This window comes from Onychomys torridus, chromosome 10 (assembly GCF_903995425.1).
Source record: "Onychomys torridus chromosome 10, mOncTor1.1, whole genome shotgun sequence".
Taxonomy (NCBI): domain Eukaryota; kingdom Metazoa; phylum Chordata; class Mammalia; order Rodentia; family Cricetidae; genus Onychomys; species Onychomys torridus.
Window position 1 is genome coordinate 37,488,607 of NC_050452.1, and position 23,481 is coordinate 37,512,087.

General features: G+C 41.7%; 1 protein-coding gene across 2 annotated transcripts in view; it reads right to left on the bottom strand.

Annotated features, from left to right (window-relative positions):
* The window catches only part of Slain2 (SLAIN motif family member 2), a 54,948-nt gene extending 33,342 nt beyond the window's left edge, over positions 1-21,606 (bottom strand). For both annotated transcript variants that reach the window (XM_036200772.1, XM_036200771.1), the window contains exons 1-2: positions 20,874-21,606; positions 799-947 (exon numbers count right to left, since the gene is read on the bottom strand). In XM_036200772.1, the coding sequence (XP_036056665.1) occupies positions 799-947; positions 20,874-21,262 (538 nt within the window). In that variant the 5' untranslated portion in view covers positions 21,263-21,606. The remainder of the gene's footprint in view (positions 1-798; positions 948-20,873) is intronic.
* Between the last annotated feature and the right edge of the window lie 1,875 nt (positions 21,607-23,481).

Genomic DNA, 23,481 nt, shown 5'->3' on the forward strand with positions numbered 1-23,481 from the left:
ATGGCTTAGTGGTTAAGAGCACTAGCTACTCTTCCAGAGGTCCTGAGTTCAATTCCCAGTACCCACATGGTGGCTCACAACCATCTGTAATGGGATCTGATGCCCTGTTCTGTCTGATGTCCTCTTGGTCATGCAGGCATACATGCGAACAGAGCACTCATATACATAAATAAATAAATCTTAAAACACTTAAAAAAAAAAAAAAAGAAAGACTGAGAGAAATGCAAAGAGAGACAATACTTTTGCTCTATTTCTACCCACACTGGCATGTTATATTAAGTAGCACAAACAGCCATAAACACATTTTGTAAGTTTCGTGAATGCTGTTAAAAGAGTATAAAGGCAATTTAAAATATCAAGTATAAAAGAGAAAAGAAAGAAGCATCTGAAAAGGAAGGGAAATGAGTAATAGGCACCTTCTACAAGCCCAGGAACCATGCTAGGCTCATTCACAGCCATTATCATTTCCCCATTCTGATGAGGGATCTGATCTCAGGGAGCTAAATAACATTCAGAGTCAGGGAGCAATCAAGTTCTTGAGTGAGGAGGTGATGCCTCTTGGGTCTCCACATGTATTTTTCAGCACAATCCATTTACCAAAGTGTGGTATGTGAGGTAATTTTAAGTGACACAAGACAAACATTTTTCATTTTAGAAACTGTTTTAGATCATTATAAGAAAAATTAAAATTCATAATCTCATGGACATAATCCATTAAGGTGAGACTAAGATTTTTAAAAACTGCTATTACATGAATCCAGCCTTCATGATGGTATACAAGGAAAATTATAGACATACCTGACATGGTTTGATCAAGTTTGTGGATAAGAGACTTTTTAGCACACTCCACATCAGGACTTGGGTAATCCAAAACTTGCCTGCACCAAACTAACGGACTAACAGATTTCTGCATTGGTGTGAGTTTTTTCTTTGGTGATGAGTACAGCCTAGAAGAAAACAAAACAAACAAACAAACAAACAAACACAAAAGGGCAACATTCGTTATTGAGCACAGAACTATAAAGTAGGGTCTTTCTGTTCTGGTACAAAGAGGGGGTAGTAAGTGATGAGTATGTTTAAAGTCACAATTACTTACTGTGCAAGAAAATGATACTGCAAGCAGTATTACCCCAAACCTCAACCACAAAATAAACCCCAAGAGCGATTCTCAAGATGGATTCTACTTTTCTCCTGTGATTAGAGCTATGAAGAACCACCTGTCTTGGCACCAACTGATTTATGTTTCCAGCAGGACTTGACTATCTTCCTATGTAACCATGCCATTAGACCAAGTGGAGAAGCAGGAGGGCTCTACTCCCCACTTCCCTGTCTACCAAACACGACACACCTGGCCAGATGCAGTGTCTACTGGGTAGTGTTCCCAAACACTGGTGTGTCTGAGAAGACCAGTATTTCAGATCATTGAGTGGTTTACCATCAACCACGTCAGGGATTACTTTGGTCTTAGGAAAGAAGAGAGGGATAGTGTTTGAAAGCTCCCGCAGAGGCGCACCAAAGAAGAATAGTGAGCAGGAGGCGGAGGAGATACCTGAATCTCTACCCTGGAGTTCTTCCTCAGAATAGTCCAGATTGTACTGGTTGCTAATAATTATTTCAGGTGTAATTCCTTGTGAAAATTGTGGATACTTGATTTTGAATGAGAATCTTTTGCGCATTAACTGAGTGAAATTTATGAAGGGAACACATTTTGTTTTGATGTATTTACACAGATGTCTCAAGAAGAAGCTGATACGCTTATCAAATTAAGTCAATAGCATGAAGTGATGTTCTGGTCAAGTATTTAAATCAATATTTTTCTACAACGCCATATTAGACAAACTCCTTTCAGAGTAACACAAATGTTCCCAGCCCCTCTCTCTATTCTTCCGCTGTAGTTTAAGTCTAGTACTACCATTAGCTTTGACAAAGATGATCAAGAGTGTAGTCCAAACTTAACACTTCAAAGAAGGCAGTGCATGCATTCATTTTCTTTCCAGCCTAAGTAGTGCAAATGTCTGTAACAAATCTCCATCTTGGCTTTCTGCTTTACAAATCATGGTAACTATTACTATGGACTCTGTAGTTCAACCTCTGTGGGGGAATAATTAACATCAACACAACCATTTTTATGACATTTCACAATCTGTGTTTTAGGCAGTGTCTCACTCCTGTTCTAGCTGGCCCAGAACTATGTAGACAATACTGGCCTCAAACTCATAGAGATCCACCTTCTTCTGCCTGGGATTAAAGATGTGTGTGGACCATCTCGCTGGCTAAGGATTAATTTATTTTTATATGTATGAGTATTTGCCTGCATGCATGCATGTGCATGCCTAGTGCTCTTAAAGGCCAGAAAAGGCCATCAGATCTACTGGAACTGGAGTTGCAGACAGTTCTTAGATGTCATGTGGGTGCTGGGAACCAAGCATGCATCCTCTGCAAAAGCTGCAAGTGCTCTGAACCATCTTTCCAGCTCCATTTTCACCACTTTTAATATGTAACTTTTTCCTACATTGACTGATTTCATATAACTTACTCACATATCTCACATGACCTTAGTATATAACATGTCTGTTGTTGGCTATACAGCACTCATGCTAAAAGATGCAAGGAACATGAACAGGCCTCAAAAACAAACAAACAAAAAACCCAAAACAAAACAAAACAAAACAACCCAAAACATATTTTTAGTAAAAGAAGTCAAACACATATAACACACACTGCCCCTATTACAAATTCCCATTAATAGAAGTGAGTGTTAGGTTCATTTCTTTTAAATGGAGTCAGCTATGGCCACGGTTTGATGATTGTAAACACATTAAATTCAATGAACTATACAACTAATCCTCAAAATGTTTATGCCAGATAAAATATAAGCATGGATAAATTTGGGGGTATTATAAGCTATATTTTAATTTCAAAATATTTTAGAACATTGAAAGGTATTTAGTTTCATTGAAATAGAGCAACTACTATAAATTAAATGAACAAACCCCAGTAGTTAAAACTCAATTGAATGAAAACATCATACCCCTGCTAACTGCTAATCCTTACCCCCACCTTTCTCCTTCCTGCCAATGGCACTATATAGCACTCAGAAGTATCAGGGTTTCTCCACCTCCTACCTGTCTCGAGGTCACTAGTCCTTCTTCTTCCCTTATAAACTGCCTCTCCCTGCTTCGCTATGGGAATTGACCGTTCCTTCCTCCACCAGCAGATGAGACATAGACAAAGGAAGTACTCTCCATGCTCACAGCCACTACCTATCACTCAGCCTTCTTACTCTCAGTCTCCGACACCACTCCAAGACTAGAAATGGAGGCCTATGGGACATGGGCACAAAATTATTCTTTGGCTGAGGAACCTTTAGTTGATGTTTTGAAGTACTTGTAAACCTGCCAGAGGATAAATAAGCCGGATGTCTCACATGTCTGGATCTGCTCTTAGCAAGACCAAGTAAAGAAAAATTAAGGAAAAAAAAAAATCCAGCCGGGCGGTGGTGGCACATGCCTTTAATCCCAGCACTCGGGAGGCAGAGGCAGGCGGATCTCTGTGAGTTCAAGGCCAGCCTGGGCTACCAAGTGAGTTCCAGGAAATGTGCAAAGCTACACAGAGAAACCCTGTCTTGAAAAACCAAACCAAACCAAACCAAAACAAAAAATCCAGCAGGACCTGGTGGCACATGCTTATAATTCCATTATTTGGTTATGGTGTTACCACAACAATAAAAACCCTAACAAAGAAACCTCATTATCCTACTAAAATTAAGTTATAGAGGTCCAATGAGCCTCAGTCCCCAAACAAGGCTCCAAAGAGGATAGCATGTTATCTCAGACCCTTTCCCTGCGCCCTAAGGTCCATGGAGCTCATGGGAGTTCCTCTTCCACGCTGTTTATAAGGAGGTGGTATGAGCCAGGGCTCCATTTTGCAGAAGTAGGACCTGACTAGAAGCTGAAAACACACTCCAACCTGGATCTACATGGTATACACTTACACAGGATGAGTGTTAATCTCACAATATAACACTCAAATGTCCAGAGTATGAACGGACAGAATTCATCATACTGAGAACAGTCCAAAGATTAAGAACAAAACAACTGAATTAAACTTAAAACAAACAGCAAAACATTCTAGGGTGTATTTATATTATACTCAATTTGTAGCATTGCTCCCCAAGTTAGTTCTTCAGAAAACTGTTGAAAAGTAGATTCAAGCATTTGAAAACAACAAACAAAATACCCAGCATGTTATAAGTATGAATATATGTATGAGGTATGATGTAATTTCTTCCCAAGCAACGGACTTTCAAACCACCAAGAAACCACAAAACTAAATTTGCCAATATATATTGCTTGAATCCAAAAGGTGCGCCTATGGCAGAGGAGAAGAAAATAAAACTTGGTATTTAGTGTGGGAATGGGTTGAAAATGTAGGCACATTTTAAAATTGTCTTTAAAAAAAATGGTGGTGGTGGGGAGATAGTTTGCCTTACAAGTGTGTGGACCCGAGTCTGATCCCCAAAATTCAAGTAAAACAATCCAGGTATAAGGTAGACATGTGTCAGCAGTGAGAAGGGAAAGACAGGTGACCCCTGGGGCCCATCAGGGAGACATCCTAGCCTATTCCAGGCGAGTCTAGGCTATTGAGCACAAAACAAAACAAAAGATGGGTGAGGCCATTACTGTTCTCTTCTCCTGTAGGCAGCAGTGGTGGAATGGAAAGACCTGAGCTTTACTACCATCTGGCTACAACCAGAGAAGAAAGCAGTTGCTGATGAGGGCTCCCAAATACCTTCTTCATCTTTTTGTTTGTTGAGGCAGGGTCTCACTGTGGAGCACTGGCTGGCCTCACAGAGATCCTCCTGCCTCTGCCTCCCAAGTTCTGGGATTAAAGGTTGGAGCCACCACTCCTGGCTTCCAAATCTCTTCCTGCTTGTTGAAAAGCCTGACTGTCATCTGAATGTTCCTAGATCTTTGATTTTAGTACCTTGGCACCAATAATGCCTCCTGCTAGACAAGACAGATCAACAACCTCATTTCACTTCCTTTGTAGTGTTGGCAACTTAGGTATTCCACACACTGAATTTGAGTGTGAGTTAGTGGTGCAGTAGGTGATGGCCAAAGACCCTCGTACAAAGTAGGGGCAACTTTACACCAGTGGTTCTCAACCTGTGGTTCTTGACCCTTTCACAGAGATCGCCTAATACCATTGGAAAACACAGATATTTACATTATGATTCATAACAGTAGCAAAATTCTAGTTATGAAATAGCAACAAAATAATTGTATGGTTGGGGATCAGCACAACGTGAGGAACCGTATTAAAGCGTTCCACATGAGGAAGGTTGGGAAGCACTGGACTGCATGGAGAGCTCACATTCTTCTTCCCAATCACTGCCCTATCACTCTGGCTTCGAAGCAGAACATGCACTCAACGATCTCGTCTCCAACGTCCTTGTCAACATTTCTAGACCGCTGGTTCCATCATCTGCAGTGCGTTTACCTAATTCACCACGCGGTTTCAGTGTTACAAAAGGTTTTGTCTGGCTTTTCAGCTTCTGTTTTCTTGTGTTAAATGGACACATCAATCAGTTATAGGAAAGATGATGGCCACACCCAACTTTTTAAACTACAAATCTGACTCAACAATATTCACTCCTCTGCTAAACTTCTGTGCCAGTTTCCTTTGCCTTCAGGATAAGTTCTTCCAGACATGATGCCCCTAAGAAGTGACTAATGATCCTCCTGTTACATTATATCTTTAGCTTCACTTCTCACCTTCCTCCACAACCCAAATCTAAATTCAGCCACATAGGACCAGTTTCTATTCCTGGAAAACCTAAAACTTCTGCTCATAAGTTCCTTGTGTATACTGTTGTATACCCTTGTCCGAAACAATCCCAATTCTATTCCTTTGCTTTAGTGTACCCTGGCCAATTACACTCAGATCATTCCTACTTTCTACTGGGTCTCAGCATACACACAATTCATCAGTAATACCTTCCTTGAACATTTCTGGTGCAAACAGTACTAGATATCCTCACTAAGTACAACGCTGGGAAGCAAGATGTTTAAGGAAGCATCTTTATATCCATTTACATAGAGCACACACTACAAAGAAGGAAATTCCACTCTTACCTCCATCCTACTGAACTTCCTCTACTCATTTTATTCTGTTCAAATGTTTTGAGTTAATAGTTTTAACACAAAAATACAATTTAGAAATGTATTGGTGGGAATAAAATTGATATAACATGGATAAAATGCAAATCATTATGCTAAATAACAGAAACCAGCCACAAAACAGCACATTCTATATGACTTGCTTACATAGAAAGTCTCGAATAGGCAAATCTATGGAAAACAAAGTACATTAGTGGTTACCTAGGAATGGGAGGGTGGGTAGAGAATGGGACTGGAAATAACTATTTCTGATGAGTACCAAGTTTCATTTGGAAGTGTGGTAAATAGCCTAAAACCATATTATAGTAATTGCTGTATAATTCTGTAAGTACACTGAAAAGCAACAAACAATAAAAACAATATATTTAGACAGGTAATTTTATATTATGTAAATTACAGCTCATTAATAAAAATTCTTAGAAATAAATTTGCCCGTAAACAATTACTACAAAGAAATTAGACACCTTTAAATATAATTTATCCATACCATTAAATGCAGACAACTTTTACAAATGTAATTAACAACAGGAATGATATGAGTCACATTTAGGTTATGTCACACACTAATATGTCCACGAGACAACTAAGAATGTAACTTTATTGTGTTTTTGTTCACATATAAGGTGTACACACACACACACACACACACACACACACACACACACACACACTCATATGAAGACCAGAGGTTATCTTCAGGTGCCATTCACCAAGTGCCATCTACCTTGTTTTTAAGAAGGGCTCTCTCTCTTGGGTTGGAACTGTGTAGGCCAAACTGGCTTGTCCTGAAACCTCACAGATTCCCTCTCTGCCTCTCCATCCTAATATTACAAGCATGTATTGCCACACCACAAGGATCCAAGTCAGATCCTGATTGTGTGGCAAACATTCTACTGACTGAGCCATCTTCCCAGCACTGAATATACCCTTTTTAAAGTGCAAGAACTTTTAGAATACAGAAGTCTACAGACATAAGAATAACAACAACTGGGCTGGGGAGATGGCTCAGAGGTTAAGAGCACTGACTGCTCTTCTAGAGGTCCTGAGTTCAATTACCAGCAACCACATGGTGGCTCACAACCATCTGTAATGAGATCTGGTGCTCTCTTCTGGCCTGCAGTCAAACATGCTGTATACATAATAATCAATCAAAACAAAAACAAAAACAAAAACAAAACAAAAACAAAAAAACTTCCCCTTGCTGAAATTAACCCCTATGTTACTTACATTTTAGATTATCTGACTCTTCTATGCACACTCATATAACTGACATATTATTAGATATGGAAAGAAGAAAGAAGACCATGACTGAACAGTTGAATTTATAACTATAGTAACAATTTTTTACATTGTAGACAAAATAGGCTATCAAAAGCTAAGGGCAACAAAAATTTAACTATATTTAATGTAAAAACAAAAACTACTTATTGATAAGTAATATCAATATCAATAAATTTTTAAGAAGGGGCTGAAGAGATGGCTCAGTGGTTAAGAGCACTGACTGCTCTCCCAGAGGTCCTGAGTTCAATTCCCAGCAACCACATGGTGGCTCACAACCACTTGTAATGAGATCTGGTGCCCTCTTCTGGCCTGCAGGGACACATGCAGGCAAAATACTATGTACATAATAATAAATAAACCTTTTTTTTAAAAAGTATATTTCTTAAGATTGCTATAGAAATTTTTCTTTGTTTTTTGAGACAGGGTTTCTTTTCCAGGTACTTTTTTGATTCTGACAGCAAGACATACCCTTCCATCTGTATCCAAGTCCAAAGTTCTAGCTCTCACAATTAAGTCCATATAAACTTTCTCCTATAAATAATTATTGTTTTCAGAGAGAACTAGAGTCTATAACTATAGTCTCCAGCTGTAGTTAATTTTTAACTAGAAATAATCTAGATTCACTTGGGACAAGGTGAATCAATGATGGATTACTGGCCCGTTGGTATGTCTGTTGGGACTGCCTTGACTATGTGAATGGATATGGAAACACTCAGCTCACTGTGGGTGGTATTAATCCCTAGATCTGGGTGTTTGACTGTGAAGAGTGGAGGAAGTGAGCTGAGTAAAGAAAGCATGCATGCATCCACTTCTTTCTGCTCTCAACTGTTAACATGATATGACAAGCTGTTTCAAGTTCTTATCACCTTGTGTAGCCAAAAGGTTTTCCTGTGTCGTGCCTGGTCCCGCAGCCGCTCAAACCCAAATAAACACACAGAGGCTTATATTAATTACAAACTCTATGGCCATGGCCTATGGCTCAAACTTCTTGCTAGCTAGCTCTAATAACTAAACTCAGCCCATTTCTATTATTAATCTATATTAATCTATATGCTGCCACATATTCCATGGCTTTACCTGTGTGCCATTACATGCTGCTTACTGGATGGCAAGATGGCGTCTCCCCTACTGCTTATTTTTCCTTTCACTATCTCCCTTGGATTTTTCCGCCTGGCTCCATCCTGCCCTGCCACAGGCCAAACTGCTTTATTTATCAACCAATCAGAGCAACACATATTCACAGTGTACAGAAAGACATCCCACAGCAACCTTGATTCCCTGTAATGACCATAACCTAAAATTGAGAGCTAAAACAAGTCCTTTCTCCCCTAAGCTGTTCTTGTAGGGGCATTTCGCCACTGCAACTGGAACAGAAAGTAAAACACCAGTCAAACTCTAAAAATCTTGAAAGCTTTGTGTCATGCTCCACTCCATCATCTAAACAAACATTTGTGTAGCAGCTCCCAATGACCAGGCTTGTGATAGGACAGGAATTCAAAGATGATCTATGATAAAACTAGATTATTACACTCACATGAAGATCATTAGTCTCTCACTCACAGGCTACACAGCCATCAAGATACCCGCTTACTAAATTCCAAACCTCCAGCTAGATGCAGATTTCTAAGACCCATTAGTTTTTTTTTTGTTTGTTTGTTTACTTTGGTTTTTAAATCAAATTCCTGAATTTAAGTGGGAAGCACATTATTATTATTATTATTATTATTATTATTATTTTACTATTTTTTTGAGATAGGGTTTCTCTGGATAGCCCTATCTGTCCTGGAACATGCTCTGTAAACCAAGCTGGCCTCAAACTCAAGAGATTCACCACCCACCACTGCCTCCCAAGTGCAGAGATTAAAGACATAGCCACCATGCCCAGCTTATTTTATTTTCTTAACTAGAAATATTTTATGCGTGAACATTTTGCCTATGTGTATGTCTGTGCTCCATGTGTGTGCTTGGTGGCATGGAGGTCATAAGAGAGCACTGGATCCCCTAGAACTGGAGTTATAGATGGTTGTGAGGTGCCAAGTGGAATGAGTCTGGTCCTCCAAAAGAACAAGTGCTCTTAGCCACTGAACTATCTCTCCCGCCCCTAGGTTTTGTTTTTAATCATCTTCAAATAAGCTTTAGATAAGGATATCCAATGGCAAACAGAAATTTCATAATGACAATCAACACAAGATCCGTTATCTTCCTATTAGAAGGAAAATGATACCCATTTGAAGGATGTGCACATTCATGTCCTAAAACTACTAAAAGTAGCCTTTTCTAAATCTATTACTGAGGTATTAACAAAGACATACCATCTTAAAACAAAAACAAGTGTTTTTAACAGTCAATCATCTAATTTCCTGACAATTGAAAACGAAATAGTGGTTGGTACCAAATTCACAGCAAGGACCTCTTCATTGCCTTAACAGAACCTATTCAACCTGATCCACTCCCACTGTTTACTCATTCTTTCCAGCGAAGAGACTCTCAACAGCCACCATGACTGGCTGTTTTGTAAACTCTCACAGCAAGATGAGCAGAAGCCCTTGAGTAGTAGCAGAAGGCAGTGTGGGAGAACTTTTCTTCTAGTAAACTAGACTTAGGAGACAGCTTGACTCATCTTCATCATGCAAATCTAAAGTTTAAGTCAACACTCCTGCTTCCTCTATCTTTCCAGATAGTTTCACACGTTTCATACAGATATTGTAATATTGTGCTATTGTCTATCTATTATTCCTCATATTTCATGGAGACCAACATTTTAATACCTCCTTCTTGGTTTTTATTTATTTATTGAGATAGAGACTCACTACTTAACCATGGCTGGTCTACAACTTGCTATGTAGAGAGATCCACTCAGAGATCCACCTGCCTCTGCATCTTGAGTGCTGGTATTAAAGGTATATACCACCTCACCCAGTTACAGTCTTTTTAAAAACAGATTTTTTTAATTACTTTTATTTATGTTTATGTCTGTGTAAAAGAATGCCACATGTGGACAGGTGCTCTCTGAGGCCAGAAGCCAGTACTGGATCGCTTGACGCTGGAATTGCAGGCCGTTAACAAGCCAAACTTGAGTCCTCTGCAAGAGCAGCATGCACTATTACCGCCGAGCCCCCTTTCCAGCCCTGCTATGCTTTTCTAATACCCTTCAGAAGAGGTCAAATTTTATTTTAGAATTAGGGATTTGCCCAAATTAAAACATGCTTTTTTGTTTTGTTTACATTTTTGAACCTTTCCTCATTTAAACCTCATAAATAACATAGTTTGTTCCTAATTAGTTTGCTCCATACTTTTGATCTCCAAACAAAAGATCTTAGAGGACATGATGTGGAATGAATGGGACAGAAAACACAACCAACATCACTGAAGGCATTCCAACTTTTCAGGCTTTCACACGTTCAATTTTTCTGTTAACAATAACACAGCGGAAATAAAGGTGCAGTGTGTTTCAGCTAACACAACTAACTACTACAACAAAAAAGGTGTTAACTCCATCTATTTACTAGTTAATTCTGCTACTTAATGACCAAAGTGTCTCCTTTAAAAAACCACATTAAAAAAAAAAATCACATTATTTGCAGATACAGTGACTAATAAGGGGCAAGGAGGCAGGGTATAAATGAGTGTACAGGGTGAGGCTGGAGCCCTTGGGGGTTGCAGAGCATTACACAGGGATTTACACGCAGAGCAACTGCAGCAGCAATGATCCAGAAGGCTCATGAGTTCATTCAGTATGGGAAAGTAAGTTTAATAGTGTCCTTATCTATACACCATGGGAAATTCCTCATCTGTAACCAGTATAATGGTCATGGGAGAAATTGGGTCTTATCATGCTACAGCTTCACTGTATTTTAGTCTTACATAACTATTACTCAGAATGATGCAAACTAGCTTAATGTAACTGCATTTTTACTACATACAAGATGCTGTGGTCTTATCTAAAAATATAAAGGTGAATATGATATTGCTCATGACCCAGAAAAAGCAAAACATTGTGGTGTTAGTAATCTCCAAAACAGACATATATACCATGGAGAGTTAACATGGAAGAAAGAATGGTAAAAAGTGAGGAGAATTTCCTAGTACAGAAAGTTAGAGTTGAGACTTAGTGAGATTTTGGCAAGAGAAGAAGAAAAAAAAAAAGAAGGAACCATATGCACAATGAACATCCAAAGCTCCGAGGCCTGAATGCTCAGGAGCTGTTCTGACAAAGTGAACCCAGGTAAAAGGTGAACCAGCATGGTGGGAGCCACTCAGAACTTCTGTCTCTTGCTAACACACTGTGATAAAAAAGGGTTCTAATAATTTTTAAAATTCTTACTTTCCCTCAGTAGGGAAGGGACTGACCATTATTGAGGATGGTCAAGAAAGACCTAAAAATAATCCATGCTACTTATTTCTCTATTTAAGCTTCTGCTCTAATGTGGACTGCAGTGTTTTGTTTCGTGTGAAACAGAATCACAAGCATTTACAAGTAACTTCTTCATTAAATATTGCACACATCTGTTAGCGCTCCACCGCAGGCCCACTCTGCAGTCTTTGTGAGGACATTTCCTCCAAAGATTCTGAAGGTGATCTGGAGGCCCAAAGGGCCCATTAAAAAATTCTTCACATTATATCAAAAATTGTCCAACTTTAACTTATGCCCATTTTTTGGAGATGATATCCAAAACAAATATAATAATCAACACTCTTCCCCAAACTACAGATCTATAACTAAACAAATCAAGGGCAACTATTTTCCACAGAGGGCGTTCAGGCTTGGTGTAATTCTCAATTTCCCTCTATTTATCAGCTGGGTGACTTTGGGTCTAGCTTCCTTTACTGTAAGAGGAATTCCATACACAAGTTCTAAAATGGATTAAACTTTGAAGGCATAATGCTGAATGAAACAAGCCAAAACCAAAGGACAGGTGTGCATGAGTCCATCTATATTAACTTCCCTCAGACAACTCATAGAAGGAGGAATTTCTGGCTCAGTTCAGAGGGTCTCAGTGAGTATGGAAAGCATGGCAACAGCAGAGTCCATGGCAACAGAGCACACATGACCAGATGGAGACATGGTAGCAGAAGCCGGAGAAGAAGATGAAGGGCTGTAACCTTCTATAGGTCACTGAGAAGTCTTCCTCTACCAGTCAGGCCTCGCCTCCTAAAGCCTCCACAGACCCCCAAAACAGCCCACCACTGCAGACTCAAAAGGTCATAGTAAGCTACCTGGAAGAGTCAAGTTCACAGACACAGAAAGCAGAATGGTAGTTGTTGGAGGGTGGGGGGTAGAAGAGAGAATTATAGTTTAATTGGTTCAGAGTTGCACCTGGAAGGAACAGTCACAAAGATAAGTAGTGGTAACTGAGTATCGTGGCTTATGCCTGAAATCACAGCACTGGAGAGGCTGTCTTGGCCTTACCAGGTACAAGAGGAAGCTCACAGATTTACAATCTCAAAACTGTTAGAGAAAGAAATAATCAGACCTACAACCACATCTCAGTCTATTTCTGATTTCACGTTTCTACCATTTTATGATATACAGTTCCTGGCACCTCTACAAAGAGCACGACAACTCATACTGTTTTCTTAGAAACTCCATTTTCAATCTCAGACTGCTTAGTGGAGTTAGGGGGTTCATGGCAGTAATAATGGTACTCTCAAAGGTAAGGAGAAGGAGAAAGCTAAAACACAGCTTTTAGGGTGCTAACAGTCAGCCAGCTGACCCTGATTAAGCAGTGTAGTCCCTATGGGTACATAGGCTATACTGACCTCTCACCTATTCCAGGGCAGCACAGCAAGCAGAGCTACAATATAAATTCGTTTAGACACTTCTTCAAATACACTCTCCCCCTTTGCCCACACACAAGTTCTTTTTTCTATTAGTGCAATTCACAGGACAGATGAAAAGTTAACTGACTGCAACAGATGATAGCTCTTAACCCGCCCCACAATAATGAGTATTTTTACAATACATCCTCTAGTTCAATTCTTTTACCAAAAGCATTAAATTATAAATGTAAAGTAAGATGGGGTTGTGGGTATTGATTTCAGGCCAACAGGCCAAAGACAGGTTATCAATAAAGCTGCCCACATAAGGAAGTTTCAACTTTAGTACAAAGGATACAGCTGTGACAGTACAGAGTCATGGGCCACTAAGGGCTCAGACACCTACTGAAAACTACCTGTATGATGAACAGAAAACCTAAGAGATTCTGTACTGACCTCAACAGTTTACATCAGAAACAATGGCTGAGGGGTAAATAAGAACTTGGGTTTGCTCTGATCACCACTAACTGAAGCCATACAAATGATCAACACACACACAATCCAGCCAGAGTGGACAACAGAAGGCCAACTCTTTAACAAGTTAAAGTAGGGACTTGGGGGGTGCCTCCCAAGTTAATTCAAACACAATAGAAGTTTCCATTCCCAGAACCTATGGATGTGCCAAGGGGGCATAGCAGCTCACCTATAAAATTCCAGTCTCTGAAGAGACACTCCGCCCCTAGCTCCATTCACCCCACACCCAGTAAGCTGATTGGCAAGACTAAGCCCCTCATCCCCACTCACCCCACCCCTGAAAGATGATTGGCAGAACTAGCCATTTGATCAGTGAGCTCTGGGTTTGACTGGGAGATCCTAACTCAATGAATAAAGTAGAAGAGTTATCAAAGATTTCTGACTCAAACGTGGGCCTACACACCATACACATCCACACACCCACATTATTTTATGCATACTTGCCCACACACTGGAATATGTGCATACATATACAAGCACAGCACCCACCAGACAGGAAAGGGAAAAATTAAAAATACAGAATTACCATTTGATCCATCAAATCCACTCCTGAGTACTCAGAAATGCAGACACTCAGATATTTGTATCTTCGGTCAGAGCATTACTCATCACTGCCAAGATGTGACAGGAATGTTTTCCACTGAGGAATGAAGAAAATGTGATGTATACAACAATGAAATATCACCTAGCCTTAACAAAGGAGGAAATCCTGTCAAATGCTACAAATCCTGAGTAACTTACGCTAAGTGTGATTATCAAATGACAAATAAAATCCACTTGTATAAGGTGACTACAGCCCAGACACTGAAAGCAGACTGTTGGAGATAGGAAACAGAGTTATTGTTGGAGAGTTAGGAAGTTTCCATTTAGGAATATAGAAATGTCTGCAGCTGGACACCAGCAAAAAGAGCAGTGAACAAGGTAACATTTATGTTATTCTACTGTAAATAAATCTTGAAGAATACAAAGGCCTAAAACCGCATGCTGGCAAGGATGTGAGGGAAGGTGAACCCTCATTTACTGTTGGTGAGATTACAAACTGGTGCAGCCACTCTGGAAGTCCAATGACTGTGGAGACTTCTCAAAAAGCTCAATAATAATAAATCTACCACAGGACCCAGCTATAGCACTCCTTGACATATGCCCAGAGACTCATGAGAGTTTAAGAGTCTCCCAAATCAACAGGCTATTGCTGTTGTCCTTGGTTGCTTCCCAGAACTTGATGTAGGTCCCTATTACTGAAGACACCATGCACTTTGGACACAGGACTCTGAGGAACTAAGCTGGATCTGATCCAAAAGCCTCCTCCCTGAAGACTAACCTTTACAGTGCTAGAAGGTGCCATGTGAGTTGCTTAGGGAGGAAAGCAATCAGTAGTCCTATACAGCCGTGATACCTATGAACCACAATAATGATCACCAGCACTCTAAGATATTCCTAAAGGTGCAATAGTGCCACTTACATCTTAGCAGTAACCAGTAAGTGTCTAGCTGGTCTTAGGGCCAGCACTCAGGAGGCAGAAGCAGGTGGGTCTCTGTGAATTCAAGGCCAGCCTGGTCTACAGAGTGAGTTCCAGGACAGCAGAGAAACCAAGAGAGAGGGAGATCAATATCCAGAATCTATGAAGAATAAAGCAAAAAGACAAACAACCCAATTAGAAAATGAGCAAGTAGAGCCAGGGACATAGCTCAGTGGTAGAGTGCTCACCTAGCATACCCAAAGCACTGGCTCCAATCCCCACTACTGAAAAAAAAAAAATGTATAAAGGGTTTGCAAAGACATTTTCCCAAAAAGAATTATGACAAAGGGCTGAGAAATACAGAGAAAAGATGCTCAACACCATTAAGTACCAGAGAAATGCAAACCAGAACCAAAATGATACTAACAGAACAATTACAATTAAAAAGACAGACCCAACAAGTGCTGACAAAGATGCAGACAAATCAGAACCCTCATACATAGCTTGTGATAATGAAAAGTGCTACAGCTACTGTGAAAAACAGTCTGGCAGTTCCTCAAAAAATTAAGCATGGTGATGCCATTTGGAGTAATTTCACTTCTAGGCACATACCCAAGGGGAAAAAAATGGGAACATATGTTCATGCAAAAAACGTGTAAATAAATGTCCTAACAGCATTATTTATAATAGCCAAATGGTGGAAACAATCCAAATGCCCACCTACCGATGAATGGATAAACAAAACCTGGTAAATCCACACAAAGGAATACTGTTCAGGCACATAAAAGAAGGAAAAGATAAAGGTAATATTCTCACACGTGCTACAACATGGTCAAACCTTGAAAGAATTATGCTAGATGAAAGACAGATACAACAGCCATTTGCAATATGATTTCATTTACATGAAGTGCCCAGCATAGGCAATTGACAGGCAAAGTAGATAAATGGAACAAGGAAGAGAGGAAAATAGGGAATGACTGCTAACAATTAGTATGTCTGTCATCGATGAGGAATATGTGGAATTAGACAGGTGATGGTTGCACAGCTAACTTTGTTGGTATTAAAACTCATGGTTTTGTAGGCTTTAAAAGTGAGATAGCTCAGTGGGTAAAGATGCTGCCACCAAGCCTTACTATCTGAGTTCGATCCCCAGGACTCACAGGGTAGAAGGAGAGACCACTCCTTAGGTTGTACTCTGACCTCCATGTGCCCACTTGAGGAATGAGCAGTCCTCACAGAGAGAAAACAAATTCAAAAATAAAACGTACATTGTAAAAATTAATGTAAATGGTGCATCACATACTATAAAATTATAGTTCAACAATGAAAAAGTTAAAGAGGAAAAAAAGTTATAGTAACATCAGTAGAAAGAAGCCACACTGTCCCAATCACAAACAAAATAAGCCCTGACACTCAACAGCTAAGACAAAAGTATTTCTGTTATCGGTTTGTTTGGATGGACAAGGAAGAACGTTCTTCAAAGAGAATCAATGCTCAAAGAAACAAAGTGAGCTATTAAGCCAAATGTAGTTAAAATAGCTTAGGCCTACCCCTCCAAATAATTGAAAACTAACAAAAAAATCATCATAAAATCACTGTGGATCAGAAATGTGGAGGAAAAGATGGTAATTTCTAAAGAGAATAATAAGCAGTACCTAAACATTCCAGAGCAAACCGATTCCTTGCAGAACTCAAAGTAAGATTAAACAACGTGAAAATAAGAAAGGAATGATTTCATAAACGTGAGTAGATTCATCAGGACCATGTCAAACCAAAATCACTCCAATTTCTCCTTTAAGAGAATGACTTCACTGCAGCTAAGAACCATGTAGGCTCATTACAGCTCAATTACAGTGAGTGCCAAAATCTTTCAGAATATTCACACAAACCAAATGTCATATGGGCCCGACAACGGGAAGAATTAAAAGCCAGTGACTAACCATGGGTGTTAATGGACTGGTGATACTGGAGGAAATGAGGCTGAGCTGTATACTTTAGAGTAATCTATTCTGTTACTTAAATTTTTGTCCACAGTCTGAACGAAGATATACAATATATGTCTACTAATACAAAGATTAAAAAAAAATCAGAAAATAGGTAATAAATGTCTAAGTCAAGACTGAACATGAAATTTAAATGCCTTGTATTTAAACTCAAAAAAAGTATCACAAAAAAGTTAGGAAGACATAATTTAACATAATTTACATAGAAAACACATGGTAAAGTTCATACTACCAGCACATATTAAACATAATAACAGAAGTTGAAACTGTTAAGGACTAACAGTTTAAAATGTAATAATGGGCCTCTGTGCACATCTGCAATCCCAATACTGAGGATTGTCATGAGTTCAAACCAGTCTGAGCTATGTAGTAAGATCCAGTCTAGTATGAGACCATCTCTAAATTAATCAGTGAATTGATAATATTTACTGTTTTAAAAGCAGCTTTTAGTTCAAGAGAGGTATACACACACTTTGGTTACCTTAAAAATAGAAATACAATTCAGGATATGATGTCTAATAATGAGCAACTAGATTAAATAAAGAAAAAAATTAAATCGGCCAGGTGTGCTGGTTTGTGCCTTTGATCCCAACACTTGGTAGACAGAGGCAGGCAGATCTCTGCGTTTGAGGCCAGCCTGGCCCACAAGTTCCAGGACAACCAAAACTATATGGTAAGACCCTGTCTCAATAAAAAATCCTTCTTTTACTACTACTATTATTATCGAAGGACTAGAGAATTATATTATCTAAGAAATTATTCAATAAACTGAAATTTACTCTTAAGAAAATGTCTAATGTATGAAGAGCTGGATTCTAATCTTAGTGTTATCATTTACTGTGTGTGTTATTTGACGCCAAGATTAAGTTTCCTTACACTAAAATTGATACCTACCTTATAAATATATAAACATTAAATCTAATTAAATGCAAAAATGTTTGTAAGTTCCTCCCACCCCCATCACCTAATGTACTACTACGATACATAATCATCTTAATTCTCTTTCTGAGACTTTTCTAAGTAATAAGAGCAAAGTTTTCAGACTGAAAGTTGCAACCCATTAGTGGATCCAGAATCAGTCTAGTAGTAACTAGCATCCCCCCCACCCCAATGAAACACAACAGAATAGAAAATATTGAAGTGTACCACTCATTCTAAGAGTATCTACTGTCATTCACATACAGGTGTGTACTGGCTATGTACTTTGTATCAGGAATCTGCTCAGCACTACTGCCTACGTGTGTTTGATGAGATGGCAGCTAGTTCCTTGGGAACTCAATTAAGTTTAGGGAACAACCATAATCCCTAGAGATTTATTATGGCCAGTACACACCTGCATCTCAAAGAAGCCCAGCACGAAAGAAGCCTGTTCTTTGTGATGAGCCCAGTTTCCCTTACATTAATTTTACTCCAGAATCTGGTTATTTTTCCACATAATACCTACTCCTACCTTCTGCATTTTGTGGCATATATGCTAGGGGCGAAAATGTCTCTAGATGAAAATGATGTGCAACAGAACCAAGCTTTGGAAGGTAGTTCTGACCTGCTAGGAAAGCAAACTCTACCAGGACTCTTACTGCTGCTGACAGCCACACCCTCCCGCTCAGACACATCCCAAGGCACTTTAACCAAGATTTCTTTATCTAACTCTCCCCTAACCTACTGTGGTTAAGATCAAACCCAGGGTCAGATTTTAATTTCAGATTATTTCAGATTTAATTTCACATAAGTATTTTCAGGAAAAAGCATAAGATATCTAGCACCAAGACACAAAACCAGATGAAAAACAGTAAGCAGGAATCAGGTGGTCAAAACAAACTCCTGGCCTGCCTTTCTAAGAATATTTGCTTTACCTGGACAAATACATGTTCAGAAACCAAAGTAGCTAGAGACTTGGTGTTTGGAGGAGTAACTGTGCTCCACCAATACATCTACAGTGGGCTGATGAGTACAGCCAATCCTCATTATCATGAGCACTGATCTCATCCTCACTTGGAAAAGATGTCATGATACTTGGATGACTCTGGGTTCTTTGAAAGTGCATACATACATACACAGGATTCCTTCAGAGGGCAGTGAGTCTCACTGACAGGAAAGCTGTAACTACTACACTCAGTTCTAATAATACTTGGTATCACTAGGCAATAACACGAGAAAGAATACCTCTGTCATTCATATTGTCCTAAATATGAGTTCTAAATGCTTCTTATAGTTGTCAGAACATAAAATGCAGTTCCCAATTCCCACCTTCAGATTTCTACCTTCTCTGAAAGTTTGCCCATTATCTGGACCAATGCTGCTCACTGTCAGTATTCCTGTTCTAAATCTCTCCTCAGCACCTCACTGTTTAATCGCCTTAGACTTAGCTCTCAACATGAACGCCACCGCCTCACACACAGGCATCAGCACTTAAGAATCTTCAGAATCTCCTGCAGCAGGTATCACATGTAAACTCACTAAATAGTGTTGATTTAAATAACCAGGCTTAAGGGTAATAGTACCCAGTCCAGGAGAACTTTTGTGCCAAGCCCGGCGCTAAAAGTACACATGGATTATCTAATTTAATCTTCAGAACTCTACAGATGTTAAGAGTGATGATTTTCCTGAGGACAAAAGTGAAGCTCCAAGTAACTTCTTCAAGGTCATAAACCTTTAAGTGTCAAACCTAGGGCCTGGCCTGCACCCAGGGCAGGCTAACAATACTTCAAAGTTCTGGGCCTGGATACCAGTCCGTGAGTGACTTCAACTTCACCGAAGTTTTAATGTCAACAGTGTAAACGTTCTAGCTAAAAGTTAAGACTTCAAAAGAGATGAATTATGGAGATAATTTCCCGCCGATGTTTTTAAGTCTAGTAAGAGCCTCTCATGTCCTTTCTACTTAATGAAAGTGTGACTTTAAGGTGTGGGGTCACAAGCTCATCAAGAGGTGCCTTATGACAATTACAGTACTGGTTTGGATTTTGAAATAGGACTTTCTCTGCCTCTGGAATGGCATGGAAATGACAGTCGGCTTTGATAACTACTGCTTCAGGGCTCCGAAATTATGTCAGACCCAGATCCTTGTTTTCAAATATAAAATTCAGGGTTCCCGTTCCACCGCCGACTTCACACAAAGCAGCCCCATCCCTTCTCTGCCCTCCGCACACAAAGCAAGGCTTTACCCCCACTACCCAGAGGGGAGTGTCGTTCACACGGCCTCCCCACAAACATACCCATCTCACTCCAGTCCAAAACACCGACTGCTACTCTGTTATGTCCCGACACCTGGTGTTACCTCATGAAGGAGACCCCCGCCTCCCTACATCCAAAATGCCCAGACCACCACCCCAAAGCCAGTCTTTCACACAAAGCAGGATCCCTTCCTACGAAGCAGCTTGCTACACCTCTAAGTGCTCTGAGCATGCGGGCCCACCATGCCAAGCCACGGATCCCCCACCTGGGTCCAGTGGGGTCCAGCACCCAGAGGTTCCACAAACCCAGAGAAGAACTAGCTAGCTACAGACTCGTTCCTAAGGCACGCCTCGAAACAACTCCAGCCGACCTGCCCGCAGCACAAGCAGGCAAAACCAGTGTCCCCCGCCACCGCCGAGCCCGCCCTGCTCCCCCGGGGACACCCCCTCAACCCCCCACCCCCCACCCCCGCGCCCCCGCACTCACCAGCTCTCCTCCTCTTCCTCCCAGCCTGACAGTCGCTCCAGCTCGTCGGGCCGCAGCGGCTCTACCTCGTCCAGCAAGCTGCCCTCTCCCGCCGCCAGCAAGGAGGTGGCGTCCCGCAGGTCCTCGCTGCTGGTCCTCCGCAGGCCTGAGCCCGCCGCGCCGCCCACCTTGGCTCCCAGGCCCAGCGGGAAGCCCCGAGGGGACGCCGCGCCCGAGCAAGGGGTGGACACGCCGGCCCGAGCCGGGCTGCCGGGCCCGAGGAGGCCTGCGCCCTGCACGGCTCCCGAGCGGCTCCTCAGCTGCTCGTTCTGCTTCTCCAGCTTCTTCACCAGCTCCTGCAGCTTCCGCACCTCCTGGTCCGCGTTCACATTGGAGTTAACGTCCTCCATGCCGGCCGCGCCGCCCGCTCCGACTCCCAAGCCGCAGGGCAAGCGCGGGGTGGGGTGGGGGGGTTAGGGGGAGAGAGGCGTTACCGCCGCCGCTCACGCTAGCCGAGGCGCCGGCATAGAGCAGGGCCAGGCCCCACCGCCAGGGTCCCCCCGGCTCGGGTTGCGAAGCGCCGCTGGCCGCAGCCGAGCCGCCTCATCTGCGCCGGCTCCGCGACTGGGGGAGGCGGCGCCAATATCCGGCCTCGGCCGCCATCTTCCCTCCGTCCCTCCGCCCCCTGCCGGCCAGCCCGGTCGGTGACCTCAGAGCGTCGCGGGGAGGACGTGGCCGCCCGCTGGCCGAAAGGACCGGGCGTGGGGCTCGCGGTGGGGCGGGGCCGGGGGCGGGGCCCGCCAGAGTCACGGGGTCTGGAGGGGCGGGGCCGCCGTGGGGGCGGGGCCCCAGCCGGAAGGGGTGTGGTGGGCTCCGGCGAAGGTGGGTCGGGCCGGGCTAGCTCTGGAGTGCTTCCTTGGCCGCTTGCCCTAGCCCTCGGCTACTCGCGGGCGGGACGGAGACAGGGAAGCAGGCTCAGGCTCAGCCCTTCCCGAGGCGTCTGTGGTGAGGGGCGGGTGGCTGAGGCTCGAGGACCGGCGGCCCCGCCTGGCCGCGTGGACGGTTCGCTTGGTGTGTTTGGCATTACCGAGTTGGTTGCTACCTGAAACCGGAGACTGTCGGAGCTGGCAGCAGCCCCGGAGACCATCTGTGGCTCGTTCCTTCCCCCTGAAAATGAGAACTCGAATCCCCCAAATGGTTGAGAGAGCTGGAAGGTCGAAATAATAACCGTAATTTGTTGAGTGCTTACTACGGGCCAGACACGGCGCTAAGCACTTTTAAAGGCATTATCTCATCCGTTAAAGCACGTGGAGGGGGTTGTTGATTTGTTTTGTTTTTTCGATTTAAGGCTTACAGCGCAGACAGAAGCTGGCTATGAAAAACACTTCGGTATTCATCTTTCAACGTTAATGAATGCGCGTTGTATCCCTTGGCTCCTCCCTCTGCCCCCAAAGACTTTTTAATAGTATGTCTTGACTTTTTTGTTTTGTTTCGAGGCAAGGTTTCTCTGCGTGTCCCTGGATGGCCTGGAACTCGCTCTGTAGACCAGGCTGGCCTGGAACTCAAGAGATCCGCTGGCCTCTGCCTCCCGAATGTTGGGGATTAAAGGAGTGTGCCCCCTTGACTTTTTTTTTAAATTGTGTATGAAAAGAACTTAAGCAACCTGTTAACAGATAATAGAGACTGTTGAGGGGTAGTGAATGTAAAATTCTGCCTTCGGTGGCATCTGTAATGCGAACTGGGGCAGCAACTGCAAACAACATTGAAATGCTTTGTTTCCATCATCACGTTGGCTCACTGTTCCGCAGTCGTCAATTGTGAGCTGACTTGCCTATACAGTAAGCAGCTAAACGCGCCTAGTTTCTCAACCACTTGGCTGGTGTTGGCAGTTGACTCTGTTGCCTCCTCCACCCTAAGCTAACACCGAACCAGTCTTATTACACCTGGGTGTGGACTTATATGGCGACTTAAACCCTTTTCTTTTCTGTGCTGTATTTCCCTTGCCTAGAATATCCTACCTACCGCATTTGGTTACTTTTCGAAAAAACTTAGGCCCACCCCCAACCCTGGAAGTAGTTACTCTCTGCTCTGACATTACCTCCTCAGTAGTTGGCTACAGATGTTTGTATTTTTTAATTGCATTTTTTCCTAGCAAGTCTTGATCTGTATAGCTGATTAAAAGGAATCTTTCCATTTTCCTTGCTGTGTGCAGTATGGTGTCTGACAAAATTTCATTCAATTCAAATGCCTGTTTTGCTAAAATTGAATGTAAGTTTTGACAGGTCAAGTCCCAGATAGATGGAAAAGAAAGTAATTTGAATATGCTGAAGTTTTCTGTTGAGTACAAGTATTTTCCTAGCTACACAGACTTATTTAAAAGGATGCCTTTGCTTGCTAACAGAAGTTTGTGAAACGAAAATGTATTATCTGTATGAGGCACATTAAATGCTACGGTTGTCCCTGACATACCTGAACTCATTGCTGAAGAGTCCCCCACTGAGACTACATCACATATCACAGTAATTAACAGTTTGTGACATAGAGTCCAACTAGCCAGTTTCTAAAGAACTCTTTAAAGACATTCATTGAAAAGTTCAGTTAACATTATGAAGTTAGCATCAGTGTTCTT